Source organism: Anguilla anguilla, chromosome 6, assembly GCF_013347855.1.
Source record: "Anguilla anguilla isolate fAngAng1 chromosome 6, fAngAng1.pri, whole genome shotgun sequence".
In the NCBI taxonomy this organism is placed as follows: domain Eukaryota; kingdom Metazoa; phylum Chordata; class Actinopteri; order Anguilliformes; family Anguillidae; genus Anguilla; species Anguilla anguilla.
Window position 1 is genome coordinate 28,421,542 of NC_049206.1, and position 21,728 is coordinate 28,443,269.

The 21,728-nt window shown below is 38.1% G+C and overlaps 2 protein-coding genes across 6 annotated transcripts; one reads left to right on the forward strand and one right to left on the reverse strand.

Annotated features, from left to right (window-relative positions):
• The first annotated feature begins 578 nt into the window (after positions 1-578).
• LOC118230414 (ALK and LTK ligand 2-like) lies at positions 579-4,089 on the forward strand. Its single transcript, XM_035423420.1, has 6 exons — positions 579-1,027; positions 1,484-1,801; positions 2,060-2,113; positions 2,286-2,366; positions 2,680-2,753; positions 3,366-4,089. Exons 2-5 carry the CDS (start codon positions 1,540-1,542, stop codon positions 2,742-2,744), a joined length of 462 nt encoding a protein of 153 aa, XP_035279311.1. The 5' UTR covers positions 579-1,027; positions 1,484-1,539; the 3' UTR covers positions 2,745-2,753; positions 3,366-4,089.
• Positions 4,090-5,719: 1,630 nt separating this feature from the next.
• On the reverse strand, positions 5,720-21,116 carry acp1 (acid phosphatase 1). Of its 5 annotated transcripts, none has more exons than XM_035423416.1 (7): positions 20,996-21,116; positions 19,351-19,424; positions 18,532-18,645; positions 18,347-18,460; positions 11,218-11,279; positions 8,987-9,092; positions 5,720-6,062 (listed from the first exon to the last, which is right to left on the reverse strand). In XM_035423416.1, exons 1-7 carry the CDS (start codon positions 21,036-21,038, stop codon positions 5,985-5,987), a joined length of 591 nt encoding a protein of 196 aa, XP_035279307.1. In that variant the 5' UTR covers positions 21,039-21,116; the 3' UTR covers positions 5,720-5,984. The 5 variants fall into 5 exon arrangements, with proteins under 5 accessions (XP_035279307.1, XP_035279306.1, XP_035279310.1 ...); XM_035423415.1 differs by having other exon boundaries at positions 18,347-18,487; XM_035423419.1 differs by lacking the exon at positions 20,996-21,116 and adding an exon at positions 19,537-20,974 and having other exon boundaries at positions 18,347-18,487.
• Positions 21,117-21,728: the final 612 nt, after the last annotated feature.

Genomic DNA, 21,728 nt, shown 5'->3' on the forward strand with positions numbered 1-21,728 from the left:
GTCACCTATTCACTCGCAGGTTACACAGCCTCCGCACTTTTAAGAATATGACAACGCATCACCCTCAAATCATTAAGATGATAGTATTAGCCTGAATTACAAAGGGTAGGCCTGTAGCCTACAATATAGTCTACCTTAAAGCAGGGATAGGAGGGCAGTGGAAATAAAAGGCAACTAGGCATGTATTTTTCATCCTTCAGCCTACTTAAAGGGAGTGTAAAAGACAAACAAAGCCGGTCTTGACAGAATAAAATAATTCTCGTCAGTCCGATTAGAAAGGAGTTCAGCCGATGTTGCGAATCTTTCTGCAGCTCCTTTTCCCCTGCTACAACAGATAAATGCCTACTTAGCCGACCATAATTGCACGTAACTGTATTTACTGTTTGGATTTCCAGTCATTGATCTGATATGTAAGTGAAACGATTGGAATCGATTGAAGCGTCCCAGATAAACGACAATTTACCTCATCTGGTAGTGCTCAGACACAAGACCTTCCCGTTTAACGAAACGAAAAAAGTTTCTGGTAAACAGGCTTGTTTCCAAATTAAGTGGACTGACGGAAAAGAAGAGTGCGAAAACCGCTCCACGCAGAATGGGACCGTGATCGGGGAAATAGCTAAAATGTTTTTTGCAGGGAGCGTTCTTAACGCGCTTCTAATTAAAGACATGCCGGGGTAATCCACAAGGGACAGGTCCTTACGTCTGCAACAGAGAATAAAAAGTGAGCGAGCCTCTGGCGAAAGACCTGATACTTCATCAGTACACAGAAGTTGCCTAGTGGACTTTTATTATTTTCCACCCACTTTCAGGTCGATATTACACAGGATGACCACACTCGCATCCAATATACATATATAAGAAACTGGCTCACTATTTCATGGTGCAGTGCTAGATCTTGGATCTTGTAATATATGGAGCAAAGAAGATTGAATTTTTCTAGCTCGAATCACAATTACAAAATATAATTGAACACTGAGAGGTCCGCTAAAGAGAAGAGGAAAAACATCTGCAACAAGAAACAACAAAGGTAACTTGGTCAATTTATGCGAGTATACTTATGCACATTTCACTTTCCGTGAACTAAGAGCATGTCAACACGCAGCGAGCTTGTTCAAAGTTGATTTCTCTTCAGTTAGCCGAAAGTAGGCTACACTAGCGTTAGTGTTAATTGTTCAGGGCAACTCTTAATGTTTGCGTACCTTCGGAAAACCTATATTTACAACATGATTGCTGTTAAGATAAGATAGATAATTTACGGTCGTTTCTGCGTGTCTCAATAAAGAAAAAATAAATCTGGCGTTATTTTCTTGATATGCGTGCAATCTGAAATGACGCTTAGCCACCAATAGGGAATGAGTGTAAATGTAGATTTGGCTATTTATTTGCATGTTCTTCAACATAGATACAAAAGATACGCTATCTAGTTAATATGAGGGTTTGGTCTGGTGTCAATGAACCCCTTCGTCTTAAATCATTCTTGCAGGGTTATAAGAGACGATTGAAAGCACAGAGGCTCGCTTTTCTGAGATTTCAGTGGCAATGAGTGGACTGCGAAAGCCTGCTGTCATTGGACTGATACTCTTGATCTGCACTGCTGGATATTGTAAGGAGAACACTGTTCACACGGACACACGAGAGGACAAAAGCCTTTTCGAACGGATCATGGACATCGTGAGACATGCGAGAGAGCATCGGGGAAGAAGCGGATGTACACTACAGCATACTTCAAAAACACAAGAATACTCAATCGATCCAAAGGAAGTGCACGATTATAAATCATATAATGAGGATCAAATTCTTGGTGAGCACACACTGTCAGCAGCTGGGTGTAACTATGGGTTCCAAGGGATGGTTGTATAACTTGTCAGAAAGTTATGAGGCTGCTTTAGCTGTAAACTTGTCAGGGAAACCATTTAAGCTGCAATTCATGTCAAAACCCACACAAAGCTTTTGCATTATTCAAAGGAAATGCCAAACTTTAACAGATTGAGTCAACTTCTAAGTCAACAATCCTGTCAGCCAGTCAAACCAAGAATGACCTAAATGTTTGTTTTTTCAGAGATTTTCCCAAGAGATCTGAGAAAGAAAGAAAAGTTTTTAAAACATTTCACAGGTAAGGTATATCAGGCAGCCACCTTTATGCAATTTTGCACGTATGTGAGTGTGTGTGTGTGTGTGTGTGTGGGGGGGGGGGGGGTCTAGCAGAAAGACAGACAGACAGAGAGAGAGAGAAACAGACAGAGAGACTCAGCAGCATCCATACATGTTCTTTCTCTTCCTTATAGGTCCTCTGTACTTCAGTCCAAAGTGCAGGAAACATGTTTACAGGTTATACCACAACACCAGGGACTGCACAATACCAGCATGTAAGTGCTGTGACCCCGCTGTACACAATATAAACAAGATAAATGTAGCATGCCATAATTCATCATTAACTTTTTCTGGATTGGCTTGGATGTTTAAAAAAATGCATGTATCTCTGTATATGGCAAAATTACAGTTGGTGTATTTCATTATCTTATCTTGTTGCTCCAATAGTATCAGTTTTGTAAATATCAGAACTTAAACTCAAGCTAGTTTGGACTGCAGTGTAAAATACTACTGTGTGTATTTCATGTAATCTGAGTGTGTGGGAGGGGGGCTAACGATACATTTGAGTAAACGGTCCTTTCTTTTCAGACTACAAACGATGTGCCAGACTTCTCGTTAGGTTAGCTGAAAGTCCAAGATGTACAGAAGGCTAGCTTAAGCAGGTAAGGAACAGACTTAAAATGGTTAATTGCTGGATTTTTCTTTCAATGTTTAGAGAAGCATACATGCTATCCTTGTATCATTGTACGGATTAATGAATTGCTTTTCAATACTAGATCAAAATAAATTAAATACATGTAGAAAAGAGATCCACTGTCTTGCGTGCCTACTCACCAAATAAAATCAGTGGGTCAGTGTTAGTCATTAGGTAACTGATAATTGTTTCTGAATTTTAATTTACTTTTAACGCTTTTGACTTCTGTAAAGTGCATTCAGAATGGGAAAAGCCCTAAATTAAATGTATTATTATTATTGTTGTTATTTTTGTATTATTGCTGCAGATGTGTTTATTTCTGAGCAAACAATTGGCAGTAAAAGATATTTTGGCCAATTGCAACTTGTAGAATTCTGTTTTGAAAAAATACTTGGCAGGTCTCCCATTGTAAATGCGCTATAATTCCTGCACTCAACAGTTAAACACAATACATATTCAATGAGTGCAGTGCCTTATCTACTATGCTTAGAATTTCATTTCCACAGTAACTTGATAAGGAAAGAATTTAAAACTCAGCCAAGTAAAAAGTGCACTAAATTAAACTCCTTGTATATTTCAGATTTCAGCAAAACCAGATATATTCAAGAAGCAAGAAAAAGTGCCTTGGGGAACCAGAGAACACAAACCATTTATATCATCCGTCATACGCCATTGTGAACAAAGATTTATTTTTTACGAAAGGAAAGATTTACTTCCATAGACGTCTTGGTATGTTGTCTGTGTGCATCTTGACAAGGATAGGTTGACAATAAAATGGTACGTGTGAAGATATAGTTTTTAAAAAATAAAACACGACTACATGGGTTCCTGTCCTGCTGCCAAAAACAATCTAGGTCTTATTTTTCAGAAAAAAGAAAAGGGATTTTTTTTAAAGCAACAGTTATGTTAATGTTAATGTCTGACATGCCTTTATGGGCTTTATTTTTTTAATTTACATTTGTTTCTTCTCAGCACTGGCTATTACTTGAGAGAAAGCTTTCTTGGACCACTACAGTCACACATTTCTAAATGCTGGGATCACACTGAAAACTTTGATTAAATTATTAATTGCATGACAATTTTCTTGCCCTTTGTCTTTGCAAGACATTAAAGCTGAGACAATACAGTAGATTAAGTGCTGGTTACAGTTTACTTCGCTGAAAACATAAACGGCATTTCTGTGAAACTCAGTTGAGTGTGGTATGTAGTACATTTATATATTCCAGCTCGTCATTTGCCTCTTTGTACATTTAATGTATAAACATTCCGGCTAGCGTGCAATATGTAAATACTGTAAAAAAAAATTAAGTATATCAACAATAAATTAAAGTGTTTGGCATACAGTATCAACTGGGTGTGGAGATAAAATAAAATATATTTAAATAAATTATACAATTGATACAAATACGAGAGGCTTTTTTTCTTGACTGAGGGGCCAAGGATCTCGATTTTTCTTTCATTGTTTGCAGTACATCAGCAAAAGGGTTCACCCCCAAAAATGACTAACCTTACAAAAAGTACCAAGTTTTCACATTTTCACATTCCAGGTAATTTGTAATTTCACATGTCAATTTAAAGTGAAATCATTGGCTGCAGTAGAACTGTAGCATCATACAGTCACTTTAGTCCTCTGAATCATTTTGTCAAATGGCAGTCATCCAATGGTTAGGCACTCCCAAAATGCACACGCATTACAAAAAAAACATACAACACAGATGTTGCTAAGATAACATGCACATACATATTCACGCCCATCCATTAGAAGCGATTCAAGGTGACCCTGAAATTCTATGCATGCAACATGCAACACTGACAACTTTTACATGTGACAAACATCACATGACCATACAGTTGAGTAAGAGCACATTCACTGCTCCCAACTAGTTCATTAAGGACTTTTTTTTGAAAGATTTTCTTAATTGCAACAGAACTAAGAATTTAGATAATACCCACCAATTACAAAACTGTAATGAACACAACTGATGTCTCCTTATTAGCAGCATTACACTGAAAATGTGTTAGTTTGTTTTTTGGTTTACAGTCTTCAAGAACAGGAAGACAGAAGCTTTCCAAGATTCCCCAGACAGCTGATCTTTGGTCAGAGTACCTGTGCCTCGATCTGACGACATTTTGCAATCACAGGATTGAGACACTGACAGGGTTCTTATGGAAATAGTTCAGTTTGGAATTCAGCACAGTGAACAGTTAAAACAAAATTAAAATCCAAATTTAACAAAATCTTAAACATTAAGGAGGTCCCAGTTGTTTCAATTCATAAGAATTCAATTCAGTGATTTGACCACACTGGACTGCACCTGCAGGCATTTTCTTGCAATTTTGTGTTTCTAGGGATCAATTACTTGGTGTTCCTTGATCATCCATGACCGAAAACTATAGGTTATTCCGTAAGTTACTGTAAATGGATGTATTCTACAGACATAAAATAATTCTGTGCTCCAGTATTTATAGAGATAGTGAATTCATTGTGATTCCATTTCTGCAAACTCACAAGGATATCAAATCCACAAAATATCATAAATTAAACCACTATCTTGTCCAACATACACATTTGTCGTCCACTTGAAATTTACAAACAAAATATACTTGGATATTCAGAAATTTCCAGAATTTTGCTGTTGCATTCAAGCATTCTTTCTTAGGTGTCCATGTGACCACTGCTTAATCTGTAAATCAGGAGGTGCGGGAACAGAAAGTACAAAAGCGAGGGCTGCAGGGGTGTGTAGCAACTGCGGACCAGAGGGCGCCGCTCACTATTGTAAGCGCAACATGTGGATTTTTATTTGCAAACATTTTATTCTTCCCCTTCGAGAGTTGCCGGATCCAAGCACATACTTCCCAGGATGCAGGCAGTTCAAAACTGAGAAGTTCCGAATCCTGTTCCAGCAGGATCCGGCACAAATTAAACACTGGATGTGAGATTTATATTTATTTTATTTTCACTTCCACACTAAATCAACCAGTTAAGAAACAGCCCAACTTGACATTCAATTCTCCTCAAACAACACAAAATTTGACAAGACATCATTCAGTGCTCATTGTAATGGGACTGTCACATACATTTCCATCAAGGTTTCTCTTTTAATTGCTACCATGCCAGGTTCAAATTGCTGACAAATTATTACACTATGTGACATTAAGTGTAATAATGTATTGTTTACTGAAGCTGGTGAATGTGGCATCAGGAATGGCTTTCCAAAAATGCTCTGCAGCATCTAAGACACTGTTCATACACCGTTTCAAAATCCTCTTCACTCCCCTAAAACAAAGAAAGAAACAAACAAAAAAAACTCAAACAGTGGGCTGGACTAAATTAAAAGCAAATTCTATTTGTTACATACACACAAAGGTTACAGTAGACTTTAGCCTAATTGTATACTCTACACTAGTTGCATATATTTTAGATAGAAGAACACAAATGTACCATCATGCACTGATGAGCAGGTAAAGTGATTGTCACATGCAGATAGTGAAAATAGCTCCCACCAGCACAATAGAAAACCTTTTATTCAGCCACTCTGCATTTGGCATTGTCCACATATTTCCAACAGAACAGACCTCAGTTCAGTTATTATATTAAAATGTTATTGTTCAAAGGTTATCAAAAGTATTTCTTCTATTATTTTCATGGGCTTTAAGATGCCACTGTAATACTACAGTACAGAGAGTCTGAAGACATTTATCTTCTCGAATGTTGAAAATGAAAATGAAATCCATCACATAGTTTATTCTACTCGACAAATGGCTGGTATATGTCTTCTTATGTAAATGTTTCTGTATATATAGTTGGCTCCAAACAATGTTCTTTGTCAGCTCCGGGAAGCAATGTTTGGTTCCCACATTTTGAAAAATGACAGCTAGGCCTAATCTTTAGGAAGTTCTTATCGATTCTAGTTTGACATGCTGAGTCTTTAATGCACAAAACCTAAACATCAAAATTGAGGATTTGCCTTTTTAAAAAACAAAAATGCCCTTCAGTGCAGGTGGATGTATATTGTTATCAAATTTGGCACATTGCACACATACTCTGGTCTCACAGGCTAGTCGGTCACCAGAACTTCAGTGAAGTGATTCTTTAAGGCTATTGAATCCTCAACAACTTACTGTAGCAACACACACTACAAAAAATAAAGAGAAGTTGGTCTGTAAACATGTTGCCAGCACACAGATCGCAGTGAGCCTCATTTGCTCCACTTGCTTTGTGCATTAAAAGTCCAATAAATCGACATTTTTTCAGCACCTAAGTGTATTCAAAATTTTTCTGTCATCAGTGTGATCATCTTTTTTGGAACCCTTGGCTTTATTCCACTTTATTACATGTGTGGTTTCCACCACAGAAAAAAAGTTGGCTTAATTGTGACCACTTCTCGCAATTGCAAGTTTATTTCTTGCAATAATGACTCTCTCACAATGGGCCTATTTACACAAATGTAAAGCAATGCAGTGTATCGCCCTCCTGGTTTCACATAACTTCAATTGCAAAAATGGTGCCATCAACACGAATATGCTCCTTCTTTAAAGGAAATATTAATGTCTCTGCAAAATCCATTGAACACTTCAGGACTTGGGATGTTCCGGATGTCACAGTTTCCAGTATTGTTGCCAATGGGTCTATTTCACTTCAGTCCTGAAGATATTAGATAATATTCTGTTTAAAGATGCATATTCATGTAACTGAAGTTGTCTGAAACGGGAAGAGGCGATACACTGCATTTGTTTACTTCCATACATAAATAATGTACAGACATTGTGAGAATAAAAGTCATAATTGCGAGAAATATTCGCAACTGTGAGAAAAAGTCAGAATTAAGCCACTTTTTTTCTGGGACGGACACGGTTGTCCATACACTTTACAAAATTGGCAAAAAAATAATCTAATTATTAAAGGAAAGGCCCAACTGCCAAGACATCTGAAGAAATATGAATTGCACAACAACCGTGCCTGACCAGGCTAATCTCTCTTGTTCCGCACAAAGACTCAAATGAAAAATAATCCCGGGATTTAACATAGAAATAAGGTCTGACACATTCAAATTATAAAGCGCAGTCTTAATGTGAGGACCTTTGTTCTGGGCAAAATGTGGAAAATCCAGGACATTCAAGCATGGTTTAATTGGGCTAATAGTGTGTTCATACACCTTCCATACAGCTTCTATAGTTTGCATTATTTTACAGTTCAATGGTAAGAAACTCAGGCAATTGTAGCAACTAATAAATGAGATACATTAACAAAACCCAACCATTAAATCCAACACATCAGACCACTGATATCTCAAGGGGTAGCACACCAGAGGGTGTGTGTGTTAGTGCAGACAGACTGAATGAAAATGAGAGAACTATAAATAACAGAATAAGATTTACATCTGGCTGGATCCTAAGAAGCATGGAGCAAAGAAGCAGCTTGCCTGAAACCACAAAATAGGTTTTTCAAGAGTTGACTGCAGTTGAACTACTGGAATTCAACGATAATTTCAATCATATTTTCTGCAGTGAGAAATCTCAGTGTTTCCCCTACATACAGGCAGCAGCGGCGCACTGCTGAATTTCTGGCGATACTGCTCGAATTTTTTGTTTAGGCTATGCTTAGAGGCAAATGGGCCCACTGGCTCAGAATAACTTTGTTTAAACAAAGGAGTAAAGCTGTCGCCCCTTGCAAAACATTTTTTTCCTCTACGCTACTATCAGCAGAACATTGAATTTCGGCAAAATGGCATACTGAAACTTGCATAAACAGTTGCACTCATTAACTTTAGCTTATGAGTCAACTTTTGATATGTAACAACTTCAGTCGTCATTGGTTGTTTCAGGGGGCAATATGGAAGTTTCTTACGGTGGTTGTTACCCGACTCTGTAGCATGTGGTAAACACATACGAGTGATGGATGACTGGCTTTATGGTACATGTGAAGGAGATGCTGGCATGAAAACTGGAGAATTCGCTGAGATGCAAATCAGCTGTAGGAAAGCATGTGCATGTGTGTGTGTAACATGGAGTTGTGCCACAGACCAGAGAACCCATGAGCTGCTGCTGGAAAATCTTTGGGGAAACACTGAATCCCATTATGCTGCAGGCTGATACTCTTTTCCAAGCCATTGGACAAGGCTCCCAAAAGTATTTGATGCCTGAAATTTAACAGCAACCAACTAGGCTATGGAATCACATAACAGTTAAAATGTAACTTACATAATAGGGATCTTGGATGATCAGCTGTTTTTGAGGGTCATACTTCCCAAGAAGCTCGATTTTGGCTTTGCAGTTTTTTACTGAGTTTGCTTTCCTGTTGAGATCCCTGTATTGAAAGAGACATTTTATAAAACTTTCACAACATTGAAATGTCATTAAAGGGCATTTAGATGTTACTTCTGTGAGACTATATATTGGGGACTTCAATTTTACATGCATTTCTAATTGGAATTTAGAGTCAAGAAACTTGGTATGGTCACACAGAATTAACCAGTGGTGGGTTTTTTTCCACAGTGCTGACACAATAGTGCATTCAGTAACTAATAGAAAAGATTATCAAAACCCATTAGGAGCTTCCGTGAACTCAAACTTTTACCTTTGACCGAAAAAAAAACTTACATGATTCTGGGGATTAGTAAGAACAACCTTTTCAATAGGTTAACTCAAAACCTGCATACCTGGTTGTTCTACAGACCAGAAAACACTGTGACATGAGTATGGAACTACAGAAGAGTCAATTCCAATAGCCCTTTCACTAACACCATCACCATGACTTTCACTCTTAAAAAAAAAAAAAATTTTTTTAATTATAATAATTTCTACTCCTTTTTTATTTGAATCTGACCTCTATGTATTTCATTTTATTGAGGAGAGGCCCATGTTGAACCTCACTACAAAAAACTAAGCAATATGGATTGCCAAGTCTGTACTACAGCTTGGCCAAATTCTTTTCTTTTCACAAATCAGAGCAATATACTGCACACAGGGTATTTCAGGGTTCTACAGTGTGGCAATACTGTTGCATTTGTGATTAAAATCATGTGAACACGAAAACTACTCCTATGGCACCTGTGATATGTATGGTTCAACTGAGGTTTATCATTATTATTGTCAAATCTGCAGGACTGGAATTTCAACGTGATTTCTCATGGTCATTATATATTTTTTTCTTTGAAGGATAGACAATTGCAGGCAAAACTGATACTTTTCTTAAAACCCTGGTAGCACTGAACAAGTGCAGAGGAGTAGGAGGTCAACTTACTGAGAATGGCCATCAAAGTTTGTAGATGTTTAAAATCTACTAGAGGACTACATACTGTATATAGCCTAGTGTCTATATGCTTGGATACTGATGGCCCAGATGTAACTAGATACAATGCAATGATACAATATAAACTGTGGGTAAAATACTTTGATAGAATAAATTTCAGGCATGATTTATATATAATTGGTTTGATATATGTTGTATGTACTTCATTTATATACTGTATATATTTATTTACAACAAGATACTATGCAATTTGTAATAATGTTTAAAGCTTCTTTCATCCAAGTTATCCTTAAGGTTTGAGCTACAATTTAAAAACAAAATCTGTGCTACATAGATTTTGGCAAAAAACTTAATAAATAGCCCTGTATTTATGACTATCGCTTCAACCAACAGTCAAAAATACATTTTAAAAAACCTTGGATTGCAAATGGTTTCTCCTGCATAATGACTGGTCAATGAGAATTCCAGGGCATGCATGTTCATAAGCATGTACAGCTAGGACTGCCTAAGGAACTGTGCTTCACACCAAACAGCAAACTAACTACAATAATATTTGTGATACACTACAGGTTGCTGTACATAATTAAAAACCAGATTCTTTGTAGATATTTCAATTGCAATTGTAAAGGACTTCCCAATATATGTAAATCTTTACAACAGGGATCATTAGTTTCACCAAAAGAGCTCCAGATAGTGTTCAATTTACAGAATATTTTGTTTGACTACATTAATCCCCAGTGCACGGTACATGCAGATAAACAAACTCAAGTTTTAATGTTAGCTAATGTCAAAAGCAAATCTTAGTGCACTGCACACTGTCTGGCTCTCTTTCTTTCACCCCATTTAGCACCGCTTTCGTAAAACACATTCTTCCCAAAGTAACATGAAGCATCCAAGGAACTCTGTAAGCTGCTTACAGACTGGATCCACATGAGCACATGACCCATGAGCGTTCAAAGTAGCAACATATTTTACATTCTGCCTCAGGCCAGCTTATAGCACTTTAACTTCACCTTTTGTTTGTTTTTTTTGTCCATGGTGGCCACAGTATATAAACCAATCCAGCCCAAAAGAAAGCAGTTTTAAAATGTTTTTCCCAATTTAATGTGGCACACATTTGTAAATGGTTCTCACCTAACAAAATGCAAACATTTCAACACAAACAGGAATAAGTACATACCTCAAATTGCTTTCATCCATGCAAAGCATGTAATCAAAAGACAGAAAATCCTCCTTTGTCACCTGAAAGATATTTAAAAACATGGTCTTATAAGTGGGGAAATTGATTAACAAATCATTTCCAAGCTCTGAGCTGAACAAAGAAGAATCTAGACTTGCACATTTTGATTATTTTGGCCGGACAGAAGTATAATTTAGTTTCATATTAGCGTCTGGTTTTTTACTTGAAACTATCCATAATCTGACATAAATAAGCTTATTTTTTAAAGTACAAAAATAATTTATGTGCAGTCCATTTACTTCATGATTATGCATGGGTTAATCAGTCAAAATAAGTGACAGTGGAAGCTGACGAGTCAGAATTCATTTTGCAGACAGATCTACATCTTTAACCTTCTAATGGCTTCTCAAGCCACTTAGGACCTTCCACAGTAATACAGAAACACAAAGGCCACAGAAGCAAAATCATTTTGAAAACCTTTAAAACTACACTGTGAAATTAAAAAGAATCACTTGGGACTGAATAAGGTCAAAATGTATTCAATGGACATGTGAATTACACCAACCTGCCACCTGCAAATGGCCAAAGATATTTTAATTTTGAATATTACAGGCATTTTGATGAAGGAGGCCAAAAAGCTGCTATGCTGCTCCATTTAGAACTTATATTATATATATCTGTGCTGAACAAAAGCAGGCTGCACAAGTGCTTTCTGAGTTGTTCACAAATGAAAGGCTAACCAGAAATACTGAACATATTAGCAAACTTGAATCACTGAACAGGACTGAAATACACACCACTAATGCTCATAAGCGATAACCTCCTCGTTGAGAATTGGTTCAGTTGTGATGCAGTTTTAGCATTGGTTGGCTCAAATGTAAACAATATAGCTACTGAACTTAATCTTTGAATTATGTAAGGGCGTAACTTTAGTTTGAATATTGGGGGGGGTTGGAGTGCATAAACCCTGAGAACTGCAGCCATCTAGGTAGCCAGCAGTAGCAACAGTAACAAATGCTTGAAGTCAAACGGGAACTTGCCGACTGCTAGAAACAGCCTGGGAATAGTTTAATAGGCTGGTGCAATTAATCACTTAATTAGGTCCATCATGGACAGAAAGAGCATATTTTTTTAAATGTCGTTAGAAATAGAGTATGCTTAAACTGCATTATTAAAATAAAACACTGTTACCGTGTGTCCGTTTTTATTTCTTTGAAGTTTGTTTTGGTTCAGTAAGTTTTACATTGTGAGGTTTGAATCTTGGTGATGGAGCTTTCGTCACTGATGTTACCGTAATGGGGAATGAGCACTGGAAAACACTGTTCACAGGGGAAGTCAAACATTTCATTGCAGCAACTGACAATTACGAGAATCTCGATCCCAGTGCTTTTCAGAATCTGTATAGGCCTACACTGTTGTACTTCCTTTCTCCCAGCATTTCCAAATAGGCTATTGCTAAAATGTGTATATCTATAGACTACAAGTAACATTGCAACTTCTAAACATTTTTCAAAAATTCTTCTGGGCATATGGGGGCCCCCTCTGCTCCTTGGGGTGTTCATTTTAAACTGTTGAAAATGCCACAGCACACCCCTGCATATAGAGTAACAACGCTTACTGTATAGCTATTTACTGTGCCATGAAAAAATATTCCCTTCCTGACTGCCTCTATTTATTGCATATTTTCATTAAGAATGGTTTCAGATCGATAAACAACTGATTGCAAAACCTTTACCAGCAAAAACTGCAGCCAAAAACTTCCTATAATTTGACAGCAGTCTTTCACATCACTGTGGAGGAATTTTAGCCCACTCATCTTTGCAGAACTGCTTTATTACAAATTGGTAAGTTTTCAAGCATGAACTGCTCCAGCTACAGCACTGGTCCTGCTACATCATCTCTGTTGGGTTCAAGTCAGGACTTTGACTAGGCCACTCGAAAACTTTTATCCAGTTTTTTTTCTTCGTTTTTTTCCCAGCCATTTAGATGTGGACTTGCTTTTGTGTTTTGGATCATTGTCTTGCTGCATAACACAATTATGCTTCAGCTCATGAATAATGACTAGACATGAATTTCCTGGTACAGAGCAGATTTCATGGTTCCTTCAAGTCGTCCAGGTCCCAAAGCATCATCACACTCCATGTTTTACTGTTGGTATGTTCTGCCTGAAATGCTTTATTTGCTTTACGCCAGACGTAATGGCATCCGTGTATTCCAAAAAGTTACACTTTTGACTCATCTGTCCATAGAGCATTATCTCAAAAGGCTTGGGTATCATTATCAATTAAATTTGGTTAATTTGTTGACTGAGTAACTAAACGGGAATTACGGTCTCACATGGGTGATTTAGGCAAATTTATTTTCATTAAATAAATGAAATTTTAAAATGTGTTTTGTTTTTATTTGGTTTCCCTTTGTCTAATATAAAATTTTGTCTAAATATCTGAAACCATTCAGTGTGACGAATATGCAATAATAGAGGAAATAAGGAAGGAGGCAAATACTTTTTCATGGCTCTGTATCCTGTTATGTCACTTGCAAAACCTTTACATCGATCAAAGAGATTCTTCATGCAAGACCAATTTGACACATGAAACCAGAAGCAGTGGCAAATGCACATTAAACTGGTAGAAAGCCATGCCTTTTGATCCTTTAATCATATAGCCTTAACAGAACAGAACATACCAGACATATTTTAGCCAAAATGATTTAAAGAAGGTACGTTCAACATAGCATGTATTCAAGCTATTTTTAAATCCTAAGACTTCTATAACTATAATTATGAAGAAAGGCTCACTGTGGGGCAAGGTTTGCAGTACAGAAAAGGATATCACCTGGCTGGATTACATATTGTGTATCTGTTAACTGCACAACCAAATTTTATATCTTGCAAAATGGTTCATGAGACCACTGTAATGCAAAACAAATTTGGGTTGCTGTCATTTCATAGGGGACATATTGCTAACATGAAAGGATTTTGGAATTTCACTAAAACTATCATTTAATGTTTTTCTTCCAGCAACCTCACTCACTAGCCCCTATCTTTCAAACTAAGAATGCAATGCTGCTAACAACAAAGAAAATACTCATAAATCAGACAATTCCTTGCTAAAATTTTCACTTAGAATATATCCATCCATCCATTATCTATACCCGCTTATCCTGAGCAGGGTCACAGGTGGTGCTGGAGCCTATGCCAGTGTGCATTGTGTGAAAGGCAGGAATACACCCTGGACAGGCTGCCAATCTATCGCTGGGTACACACATAATTCACTCACACACTCATACCTATTGGCAATTTAGTGTCTCCAACTAGCCTACCTGCATAAGTGCAAATAGAATACTAGGAATTATGTTAATAGAATGCAGAATGAAGACTGAATGAAGCCAACTGCACAGTACCAATATTAGTTTTAATTTTAAAACTTCGTTCTGCAAGTCATTCGCAAATTGCAATGCTCACTGCAACCTCTGCAGTCAGTTTGGGAGAGCACAGTCATGCATGTGCTCAACTCTGAAGCATGTGATGTCAGCCCTGCTTGTTAGCACACAGTGCCCCATGAAAAGCTTTCTTTAAACAAAAAAATGTGAAAGTATTTTACCTTCAAGTACCACAGGACAGGAAATGGGAGACATGACTCACATTGACCTATTCAGATGAGCCCCAATTCCAAAATACATTTGCGTACTGTACATTCATTTACAGTCTAGTTCACTAAGGAAAATCAATGAAGCTCAAATATTTGGGGAGCCTTCTGAAAAGGCTGGCACTTCAGAGAAATCAAAAATGTGTTACAAATTGCATTAGAGGACGTGGTGAGCTTTCATACAGACAGGTCAGTAACTAAAACAAAAATGAATTACTGAAGCTCTCCTCCTTAAGGGGACATGACTGTAAGAATTGGCAGGAAACTATGTGGTTGCTGGAAATAATTAAGGAGCATATAAGCTCCAGTGACAGTTTGATACATGTGCACACATAACAAAGCTGCAAGTTGGTTTTGTTCAATAAAAGGACTTAAATTTTAAGAGCTGTGAACAACAACGCACAGTATTGTGTCTCCCTAGGATGGCTAAAGTCTGTATACAATATTTTTGTAAGGCTTCTCAACGGAAGGATTTAATGGTCCCCACCAAAGACAAAACAGGTTCCATCAAAACTTGTAATAAAAAGCACATCTGATTTAAACTACATCTGAGTCATATTGTATTGCTTGGAGTAAATCCTATAAATACTACTGACACTAATATCTGAAAAGTTACTAGAAACTCGAAATACCACCTCACGGTTGTATGCCTCCGCTAACCAGTAGCCAGTGCTTTGTTTTTTGCGGTGATGTGCTGGGGTGGTGGTATCAAGGCTTGGAGGTCAGCAGTCTGAACAAGCTGGTAAGGAAGGCCAGCTAGGTGATCAGGTTGGAACTGGACAGTGTGGAGGCAGTGGCGGAGAGGAGGACGAGTGTGTATATACATATTAATTATTAAATTATAAATAAAATGAACAGAGTGGAAGCATTTTTTTTGGTTTCAGAATGGTTTTATACACAAGGAATGCAATGGAAGTTGTAGTGGAATTCCTTGAGTCCAAGTGGACGTTTGTGATAACTTTGAAGAAATTCCCTCAAGGCGTTCCTGAGATATCGCGTTCACGAGAGAATGGCACGAACGTGAGGTCACAGTGATCTTGACCTTTAACCACCAAAATCTAATCAGTTCATCCTTGAGTCCAAGTGGACATATGTGCCAAATTTGAAGAAATTCCCTCAAGGCGTTCCTGAGATATCGCGTTCATGAGAATGGGACGGACGGACGGACGGACAACCTGAAAACATAATGCCTCTGGCCACAGCTGTGCCGTCGCAGAGGCATAAAAAAGCCAGAAAGAATGACCAAGACGACGTCATCCCTAATAAAGGTCACCACTTCCCATACAAAATGAGTATCCTGTTTAAAGTGCTTTAAAACAAGATTTCCCACACAATACATACTTATTACACATATTCAAATCAATCATATGGGCTAACAAAGAGTATCCAGATCCATGATGCTGAATGGAGGAAGATATTGAGAATTTGCTTTAAAACATGTAGAAATTCAAAAACTCTAATGATTCAATATGTGATGAACATGATTTACTGGACAACCTCCAAACTGTATAAAGCAAGTCTGCCCACCGAGGGTAAATGCTGGTAATGTCAAAAAGAATACAGGATTACTTCATGTTGCTTAGATGTTCAAAGTTGGAATGTTTCTTTCTGGGATCTGCCAACACTTTAGAGGTGTTGACTTAAATGAAATCCCTGCATTCCAGATGTTAAGAATTAATCTACAAACACAATGAATGATATCATCATGAGGATGCAATGCTTACATTTATTGGGCTTTTCTTAGACCTTGGAAAGTGAGCAGCCCCCTCACTCACAGAATGGCTTCCACTAACAATGAGTGCAGCCAGATTTGAGATGATGGCAATATCTGAGGGAAGGGTAAGGCTAAGTGAGAAAACATGGAGTGAATCTGAGACTCCTGTTCTGACAAATATAAAAAAGATCAGTACCATGCTGTTTCTGTTTTCTTTTGTTTTTGAGCGTCTAAGTGGTACAAGTATACCACCAAAATACATAAAGCAACTCAACAGTGCGTAGAATTCTACCCCGACATGTGGGATGGACATCCCCTGGAGATACCACTCTGAGGATCACTTAAAAGTAGAAGGGAAGGATGAATAAAGTCAAAAGGCAACAGACTTTGCACTGAATATGGATCAACACTATGAAAGTAATGGGTTCAGACTTGGAAATAAGAGGGAGGGAGAGAGGAAAAAGGGGATTTACTGAAGTTTGTATTTTTAGTTGTGTTCCGTGTTCTATGTGTATGCATTGTATGTTTGCTTTATGTGGATTACTGTATTAAAATAAACGAATTTTAATAGTCCTCCAAGGAGGTCTTATTTTTTCCAAATTCATTAATTGTGCCAATAAACCTTGGACCATTTGAACTGGGTAATCAGTGGCAGCAGGTCAAGGACTCTCTAAAGACATTCTCACAACCTTTCTTTACTGTTTCTATGCAACCCATCGTTACAGTTACAGATGATTCAAATGCTGCTGACCGCCTCATCTTCAACCTTCCCAAGTTCTCCCACATCACTCCTCTGCTGAGGTCACTCCACTGGCTGCCGGTCGCTGCCAGGCTCAGGTTCCAAGTCCTGAACCTTGCCTACACTGCAGCCAACAGGACACACCCCGTCAACTTACAAGACATGATTCAATTCTATACGCCAGCTCGGCCACTCTGCTCTGCAGCAGCAGGGCACCTTTGAATCCCTCCCATCCGGGAAAAGGTTTCTTGCTCACCCCCATCACTGAGCTTCTCCACCCTAGCTCCCCAGTGGTGGAACAAACTCCCTGTCCGTATTCAAAGCACCCCCTCACTACCCATCTTTCGCCGTGGCCTGAAGACGCATCTCTTCAGACTATACCTGGACTAACTGCAACCACTGCAAATCATTTCACATAAATTCACCTCTTTCATGCCACTCATTTTACATGTACCTCCATTCCAGTACTTATTGTACTTTGTATTATCATCCTAATGTTGTAGATTGTACTTCCCCCTAGTTTCATTTAGCATAGGTTAGGTCAAAATAATGTTCACTGCGTGAACTGGACTGTGTTCTTGGCTACGAATAACTGTACAAAATGAGTATCGTACCTTATCGAACCTGTGTTTTGTAGTTGTTCCAATGACCTTGATATGCACTTTTGTACGTCGCTTTGGATAAAAGCGTCTGCTAAATAAATGTAATGTAATGTAACAGTCGACAACTGGCTGGATCATTATTGTTATTAGTTACTGTACATACTGTGCATACACACAGTATATTTCAACTAGTGTAGTGTACTACAAGCATTTTTGTACAAAAAATTACTGCTTTAAAAATGCAATCCAATTATTTCAAATAGGAATTTACACAATATGGAGCTTATCTTAAAACTGTATATACTTTAAATGAGCATGATCTAAAATGGAATTGGATGGAATTCTCGAGAACTGGCATCCTCATCTGCAAATATCACAAATACACACAAAAAAACCATGACAGAAAAGGGCTGGGTAAGCCATGTACCTGTCTGGCCCTGTGGTCTGTCTCTATGGAGTGTTTCCTGAGGCAGGCCAGAGCACGAGAGTCAGGGGAGCTGCCTGTGTTCCAGTCAGACACAGCACCACTGTCTATGACCCACTGCAACAGAGAGCACAAGAGGCGGCGCTAACACGGGGGCTAGGGAAAAAGGAAACAGGAGGGTGCCCTACCTGCCTGGCCACATGGCTCATGGGCACCCCGTGCTTCCTCATGCAGACCTGCCCGCGGTAATCAGGCGGGTTTCCTATCTCATACGTGGAGGTGGCTGCACTGTCTATCCTCCACTATGCAAAAACAGGAAAAAACCAACAAAACACGCATGCAGGACACACACATTTCAGTTTGCAGAACACTGCTGTGATACAATGTCAACATAAACTCCCTGCAGTAACTTCATGATTACTGTTGAGCTATAGCCTACATGTTATAAGTTACTTCAGAAACATATTTTAGAAAAGCATATATAAAATACAAAGAATAGCCAGAATATGCATTCTATGGTATAGAAAAAGCAAACATGAGCCATTATATTTCTATTATAATTTCCTATACTCCATCCTGATAAAATTTTTTCCCCTTTTCATATTTCTTAAGAGAATGACACCACATTCTCTACTGTATACACAACTGTATATATCGTAGATAAATGCAGCTTGTTGCACGCATATATTCATTATAAACTATATCCTTTTTAAACTTAAGCAAGCTCTTTTTTATTGTGTCAGCCTCATCATTTAGTACTTTATATTGAATTATAACCAAGTTTTCATCAAGACTGACCAAAGAAAAATAAATAAATAATATGAAATACTTTTAAATAAACCACACAATCCTCTGTTTAGTGTAAGATTATAATAATCTCTTCATAGCAAATTGGATCATTACAGCAGTGCTCTACTATATGGGACACAAAGTATTTCTTAATGTCACAAATCAATTTCTTTACATGGTTGATTGCCCAGTCTAGATATTTTAAATGCAACACTTACTTTATTTATATCCCCACTATCTGTCGCCAATTTCCTGAAGACTGCTTCAGCAATCGGGGATCGGCAAATGTTCCCTTATTTAAAAGAAAAACAGAGTTTATCTTTGCACTTTGAAGAAAGCATTTACCAACTCTGAAGATATGAAACTACAGAAAATGCTTCCCAAAAGCATACGTAGTCACCTACTTTGTGATGGGAGGACGGAATTGGTATCTTAATTTTTCTTTTCAATTTGAAAGAAAGAACATAAATCAATTTATTGGCTACATATATTCAGTTATACACCAGAATATACATCAGATTACAAAGTTTGCAACTAAATTTGAAGACTCTTTTTCATTCAAATTTAAAGCAAAAATGCTAACACAAAAGAAATGCTAAGCAGACACCATTGCAGGTGGCAGCACTTTCATTGGACGGTCTAATGCTCTAATAAACCTGCATAATCAGCTGAGAATAAGCTCGCTCCAGACATAGCCACTGTTCTTATGCAGTTCATTGGCTATAACGCACACGGCCAGCGCAGAGCACGCCCTTGAAAACCAGTGGTTAACGTAGCGGCAGTAACTATTAAGTCCGTAGAAGGAACCCAACCCTAACGCGAGAGAACCCGTTGCCTTAAAAGTGCAGCGTCTTGACATACCAGCTGCTAATGGAGGCCAAATATAATCATTTAAGTAATATCGTGTACAAAACAAGGATCCCGAGTGGCTGGACCGCGAGCAACGCCGTAAATGCAATCCGAAGGCTCAGACTAATGCATAGTCGATTTATGTTAACCGCGTTACTTGAAGTCTTCGTGGAAGGGTGGGTGGTTATCTCTTCACTTTCCCTATTGCTGTACACTCAGGCCACGTGTACTGCAAGAAAAATATAACTATTTAGCGACTAATCTTAATGGTCTACTTCGAAATGACACAATTTTAACAGTGTCTATTCATCATATAGACTATATCTAGCTAGAAAATTCAGAAAAAATGTCAATTTTGGGGCATGCGCTTGTGGCTAGGGACCATAATCTAGATACCCATTTACAGACAAATGAATGAATTGGCGGTAGCCTGCTATTGCTAGCTAGTTTGGCACCTACCTACGGCCCAATTCTCTCTCACGTTTGGCTGGTAGTCATTTAGAATAATGCTGCGTGATGCAATTCAGTACCAAATAAGCGTGATCTTTGAGTGCAACTACGAGAAACTGACCACGCTGTTATCCAATTTGGCTAATAAGTAATATAAGTGCTATCATAACCTGTAGCGAACATTTCATTGACATTATATTAAACCTGCCAGGTTTAGCTATATAGTGCTACCGGTTTGGTTTACTCGCAAAATTACGATTTGATTGATGTTACCAGTTGCCGGTACCCAGACGTGTGTCACAAATTAATCTTAACTATCCAACTAAGGTCTTCGTGTATTTGACAAACTGAAAAGCGCAATGTCCACATTAGCCAGTGACTGTCGGCTGGCTGGCTAGCGAATATTCTCGTCATAGTCACTGCGATTCATTGTGACGGCAAAAGTACGGTGTGTGCAAAAATTTGTGTTTTTATGTAGATCCAAATACCGAGGCATAGTCAACACTAAACAACATGCATGCCACTAAACCTTTTGAGCGGAGTGACAAGCAACGCCTTTCTTACCCAAACACACGAATAAAACCGACTTCCCACTGTTAGTCGCCATGTTACTTTAGGGTCAAAAGTCTATGGTCAATAGGTCCTCGCAAATACCTACGTACGTAATGAATCGGGGGCGTGTCGTCCATTCAATTTTCTGCCTTCACTAAGTGCCTGAATAAAAAGCAACCGTGTGTATTCTTGTAAAAAATAAAATAAATAAATAAATAAACACAGAATTGTGATCAGATGCCTACCCATGAGATGCAACACATTTGTTTAGTGTAGCTAATCATGGAATATAAATTAGTAAAGGTATACTAACACAGCGTTAAATACATGTGTGGCTAGCATCAAGAACTGGACAGCTTCCGGTAATCGGTTCCTATGGTAGCTGCGGCGCATGACGGCAGTTCCTTGAGGCTGCCATGTTATATTATGTGGCTTATTTATTTTATTTATTTATTTATTTTTGCATCAGAGCATGTGCACTGGGTACCTAAGCCGTGAAGGGAGGAATAGGATTTTTTAAAAATCTTACATCTACTTTTGTGCGGCTCAGAAAAAAAATCTCCCTGGAAAGTAATTAGTATGGTGAAAAAATTTTGAATTTAAAAGTACCGTCCAAAATAGTATAATTTCACCAGGGTAAATTCATAGTTTTGAATGAACTTTAATGGGAAATGTGCATTTCGGCACCAGATACTGCAATACCTCTGGTAACCACTGGAGTTTGTGTGCTTCAGGGGGAATGTAA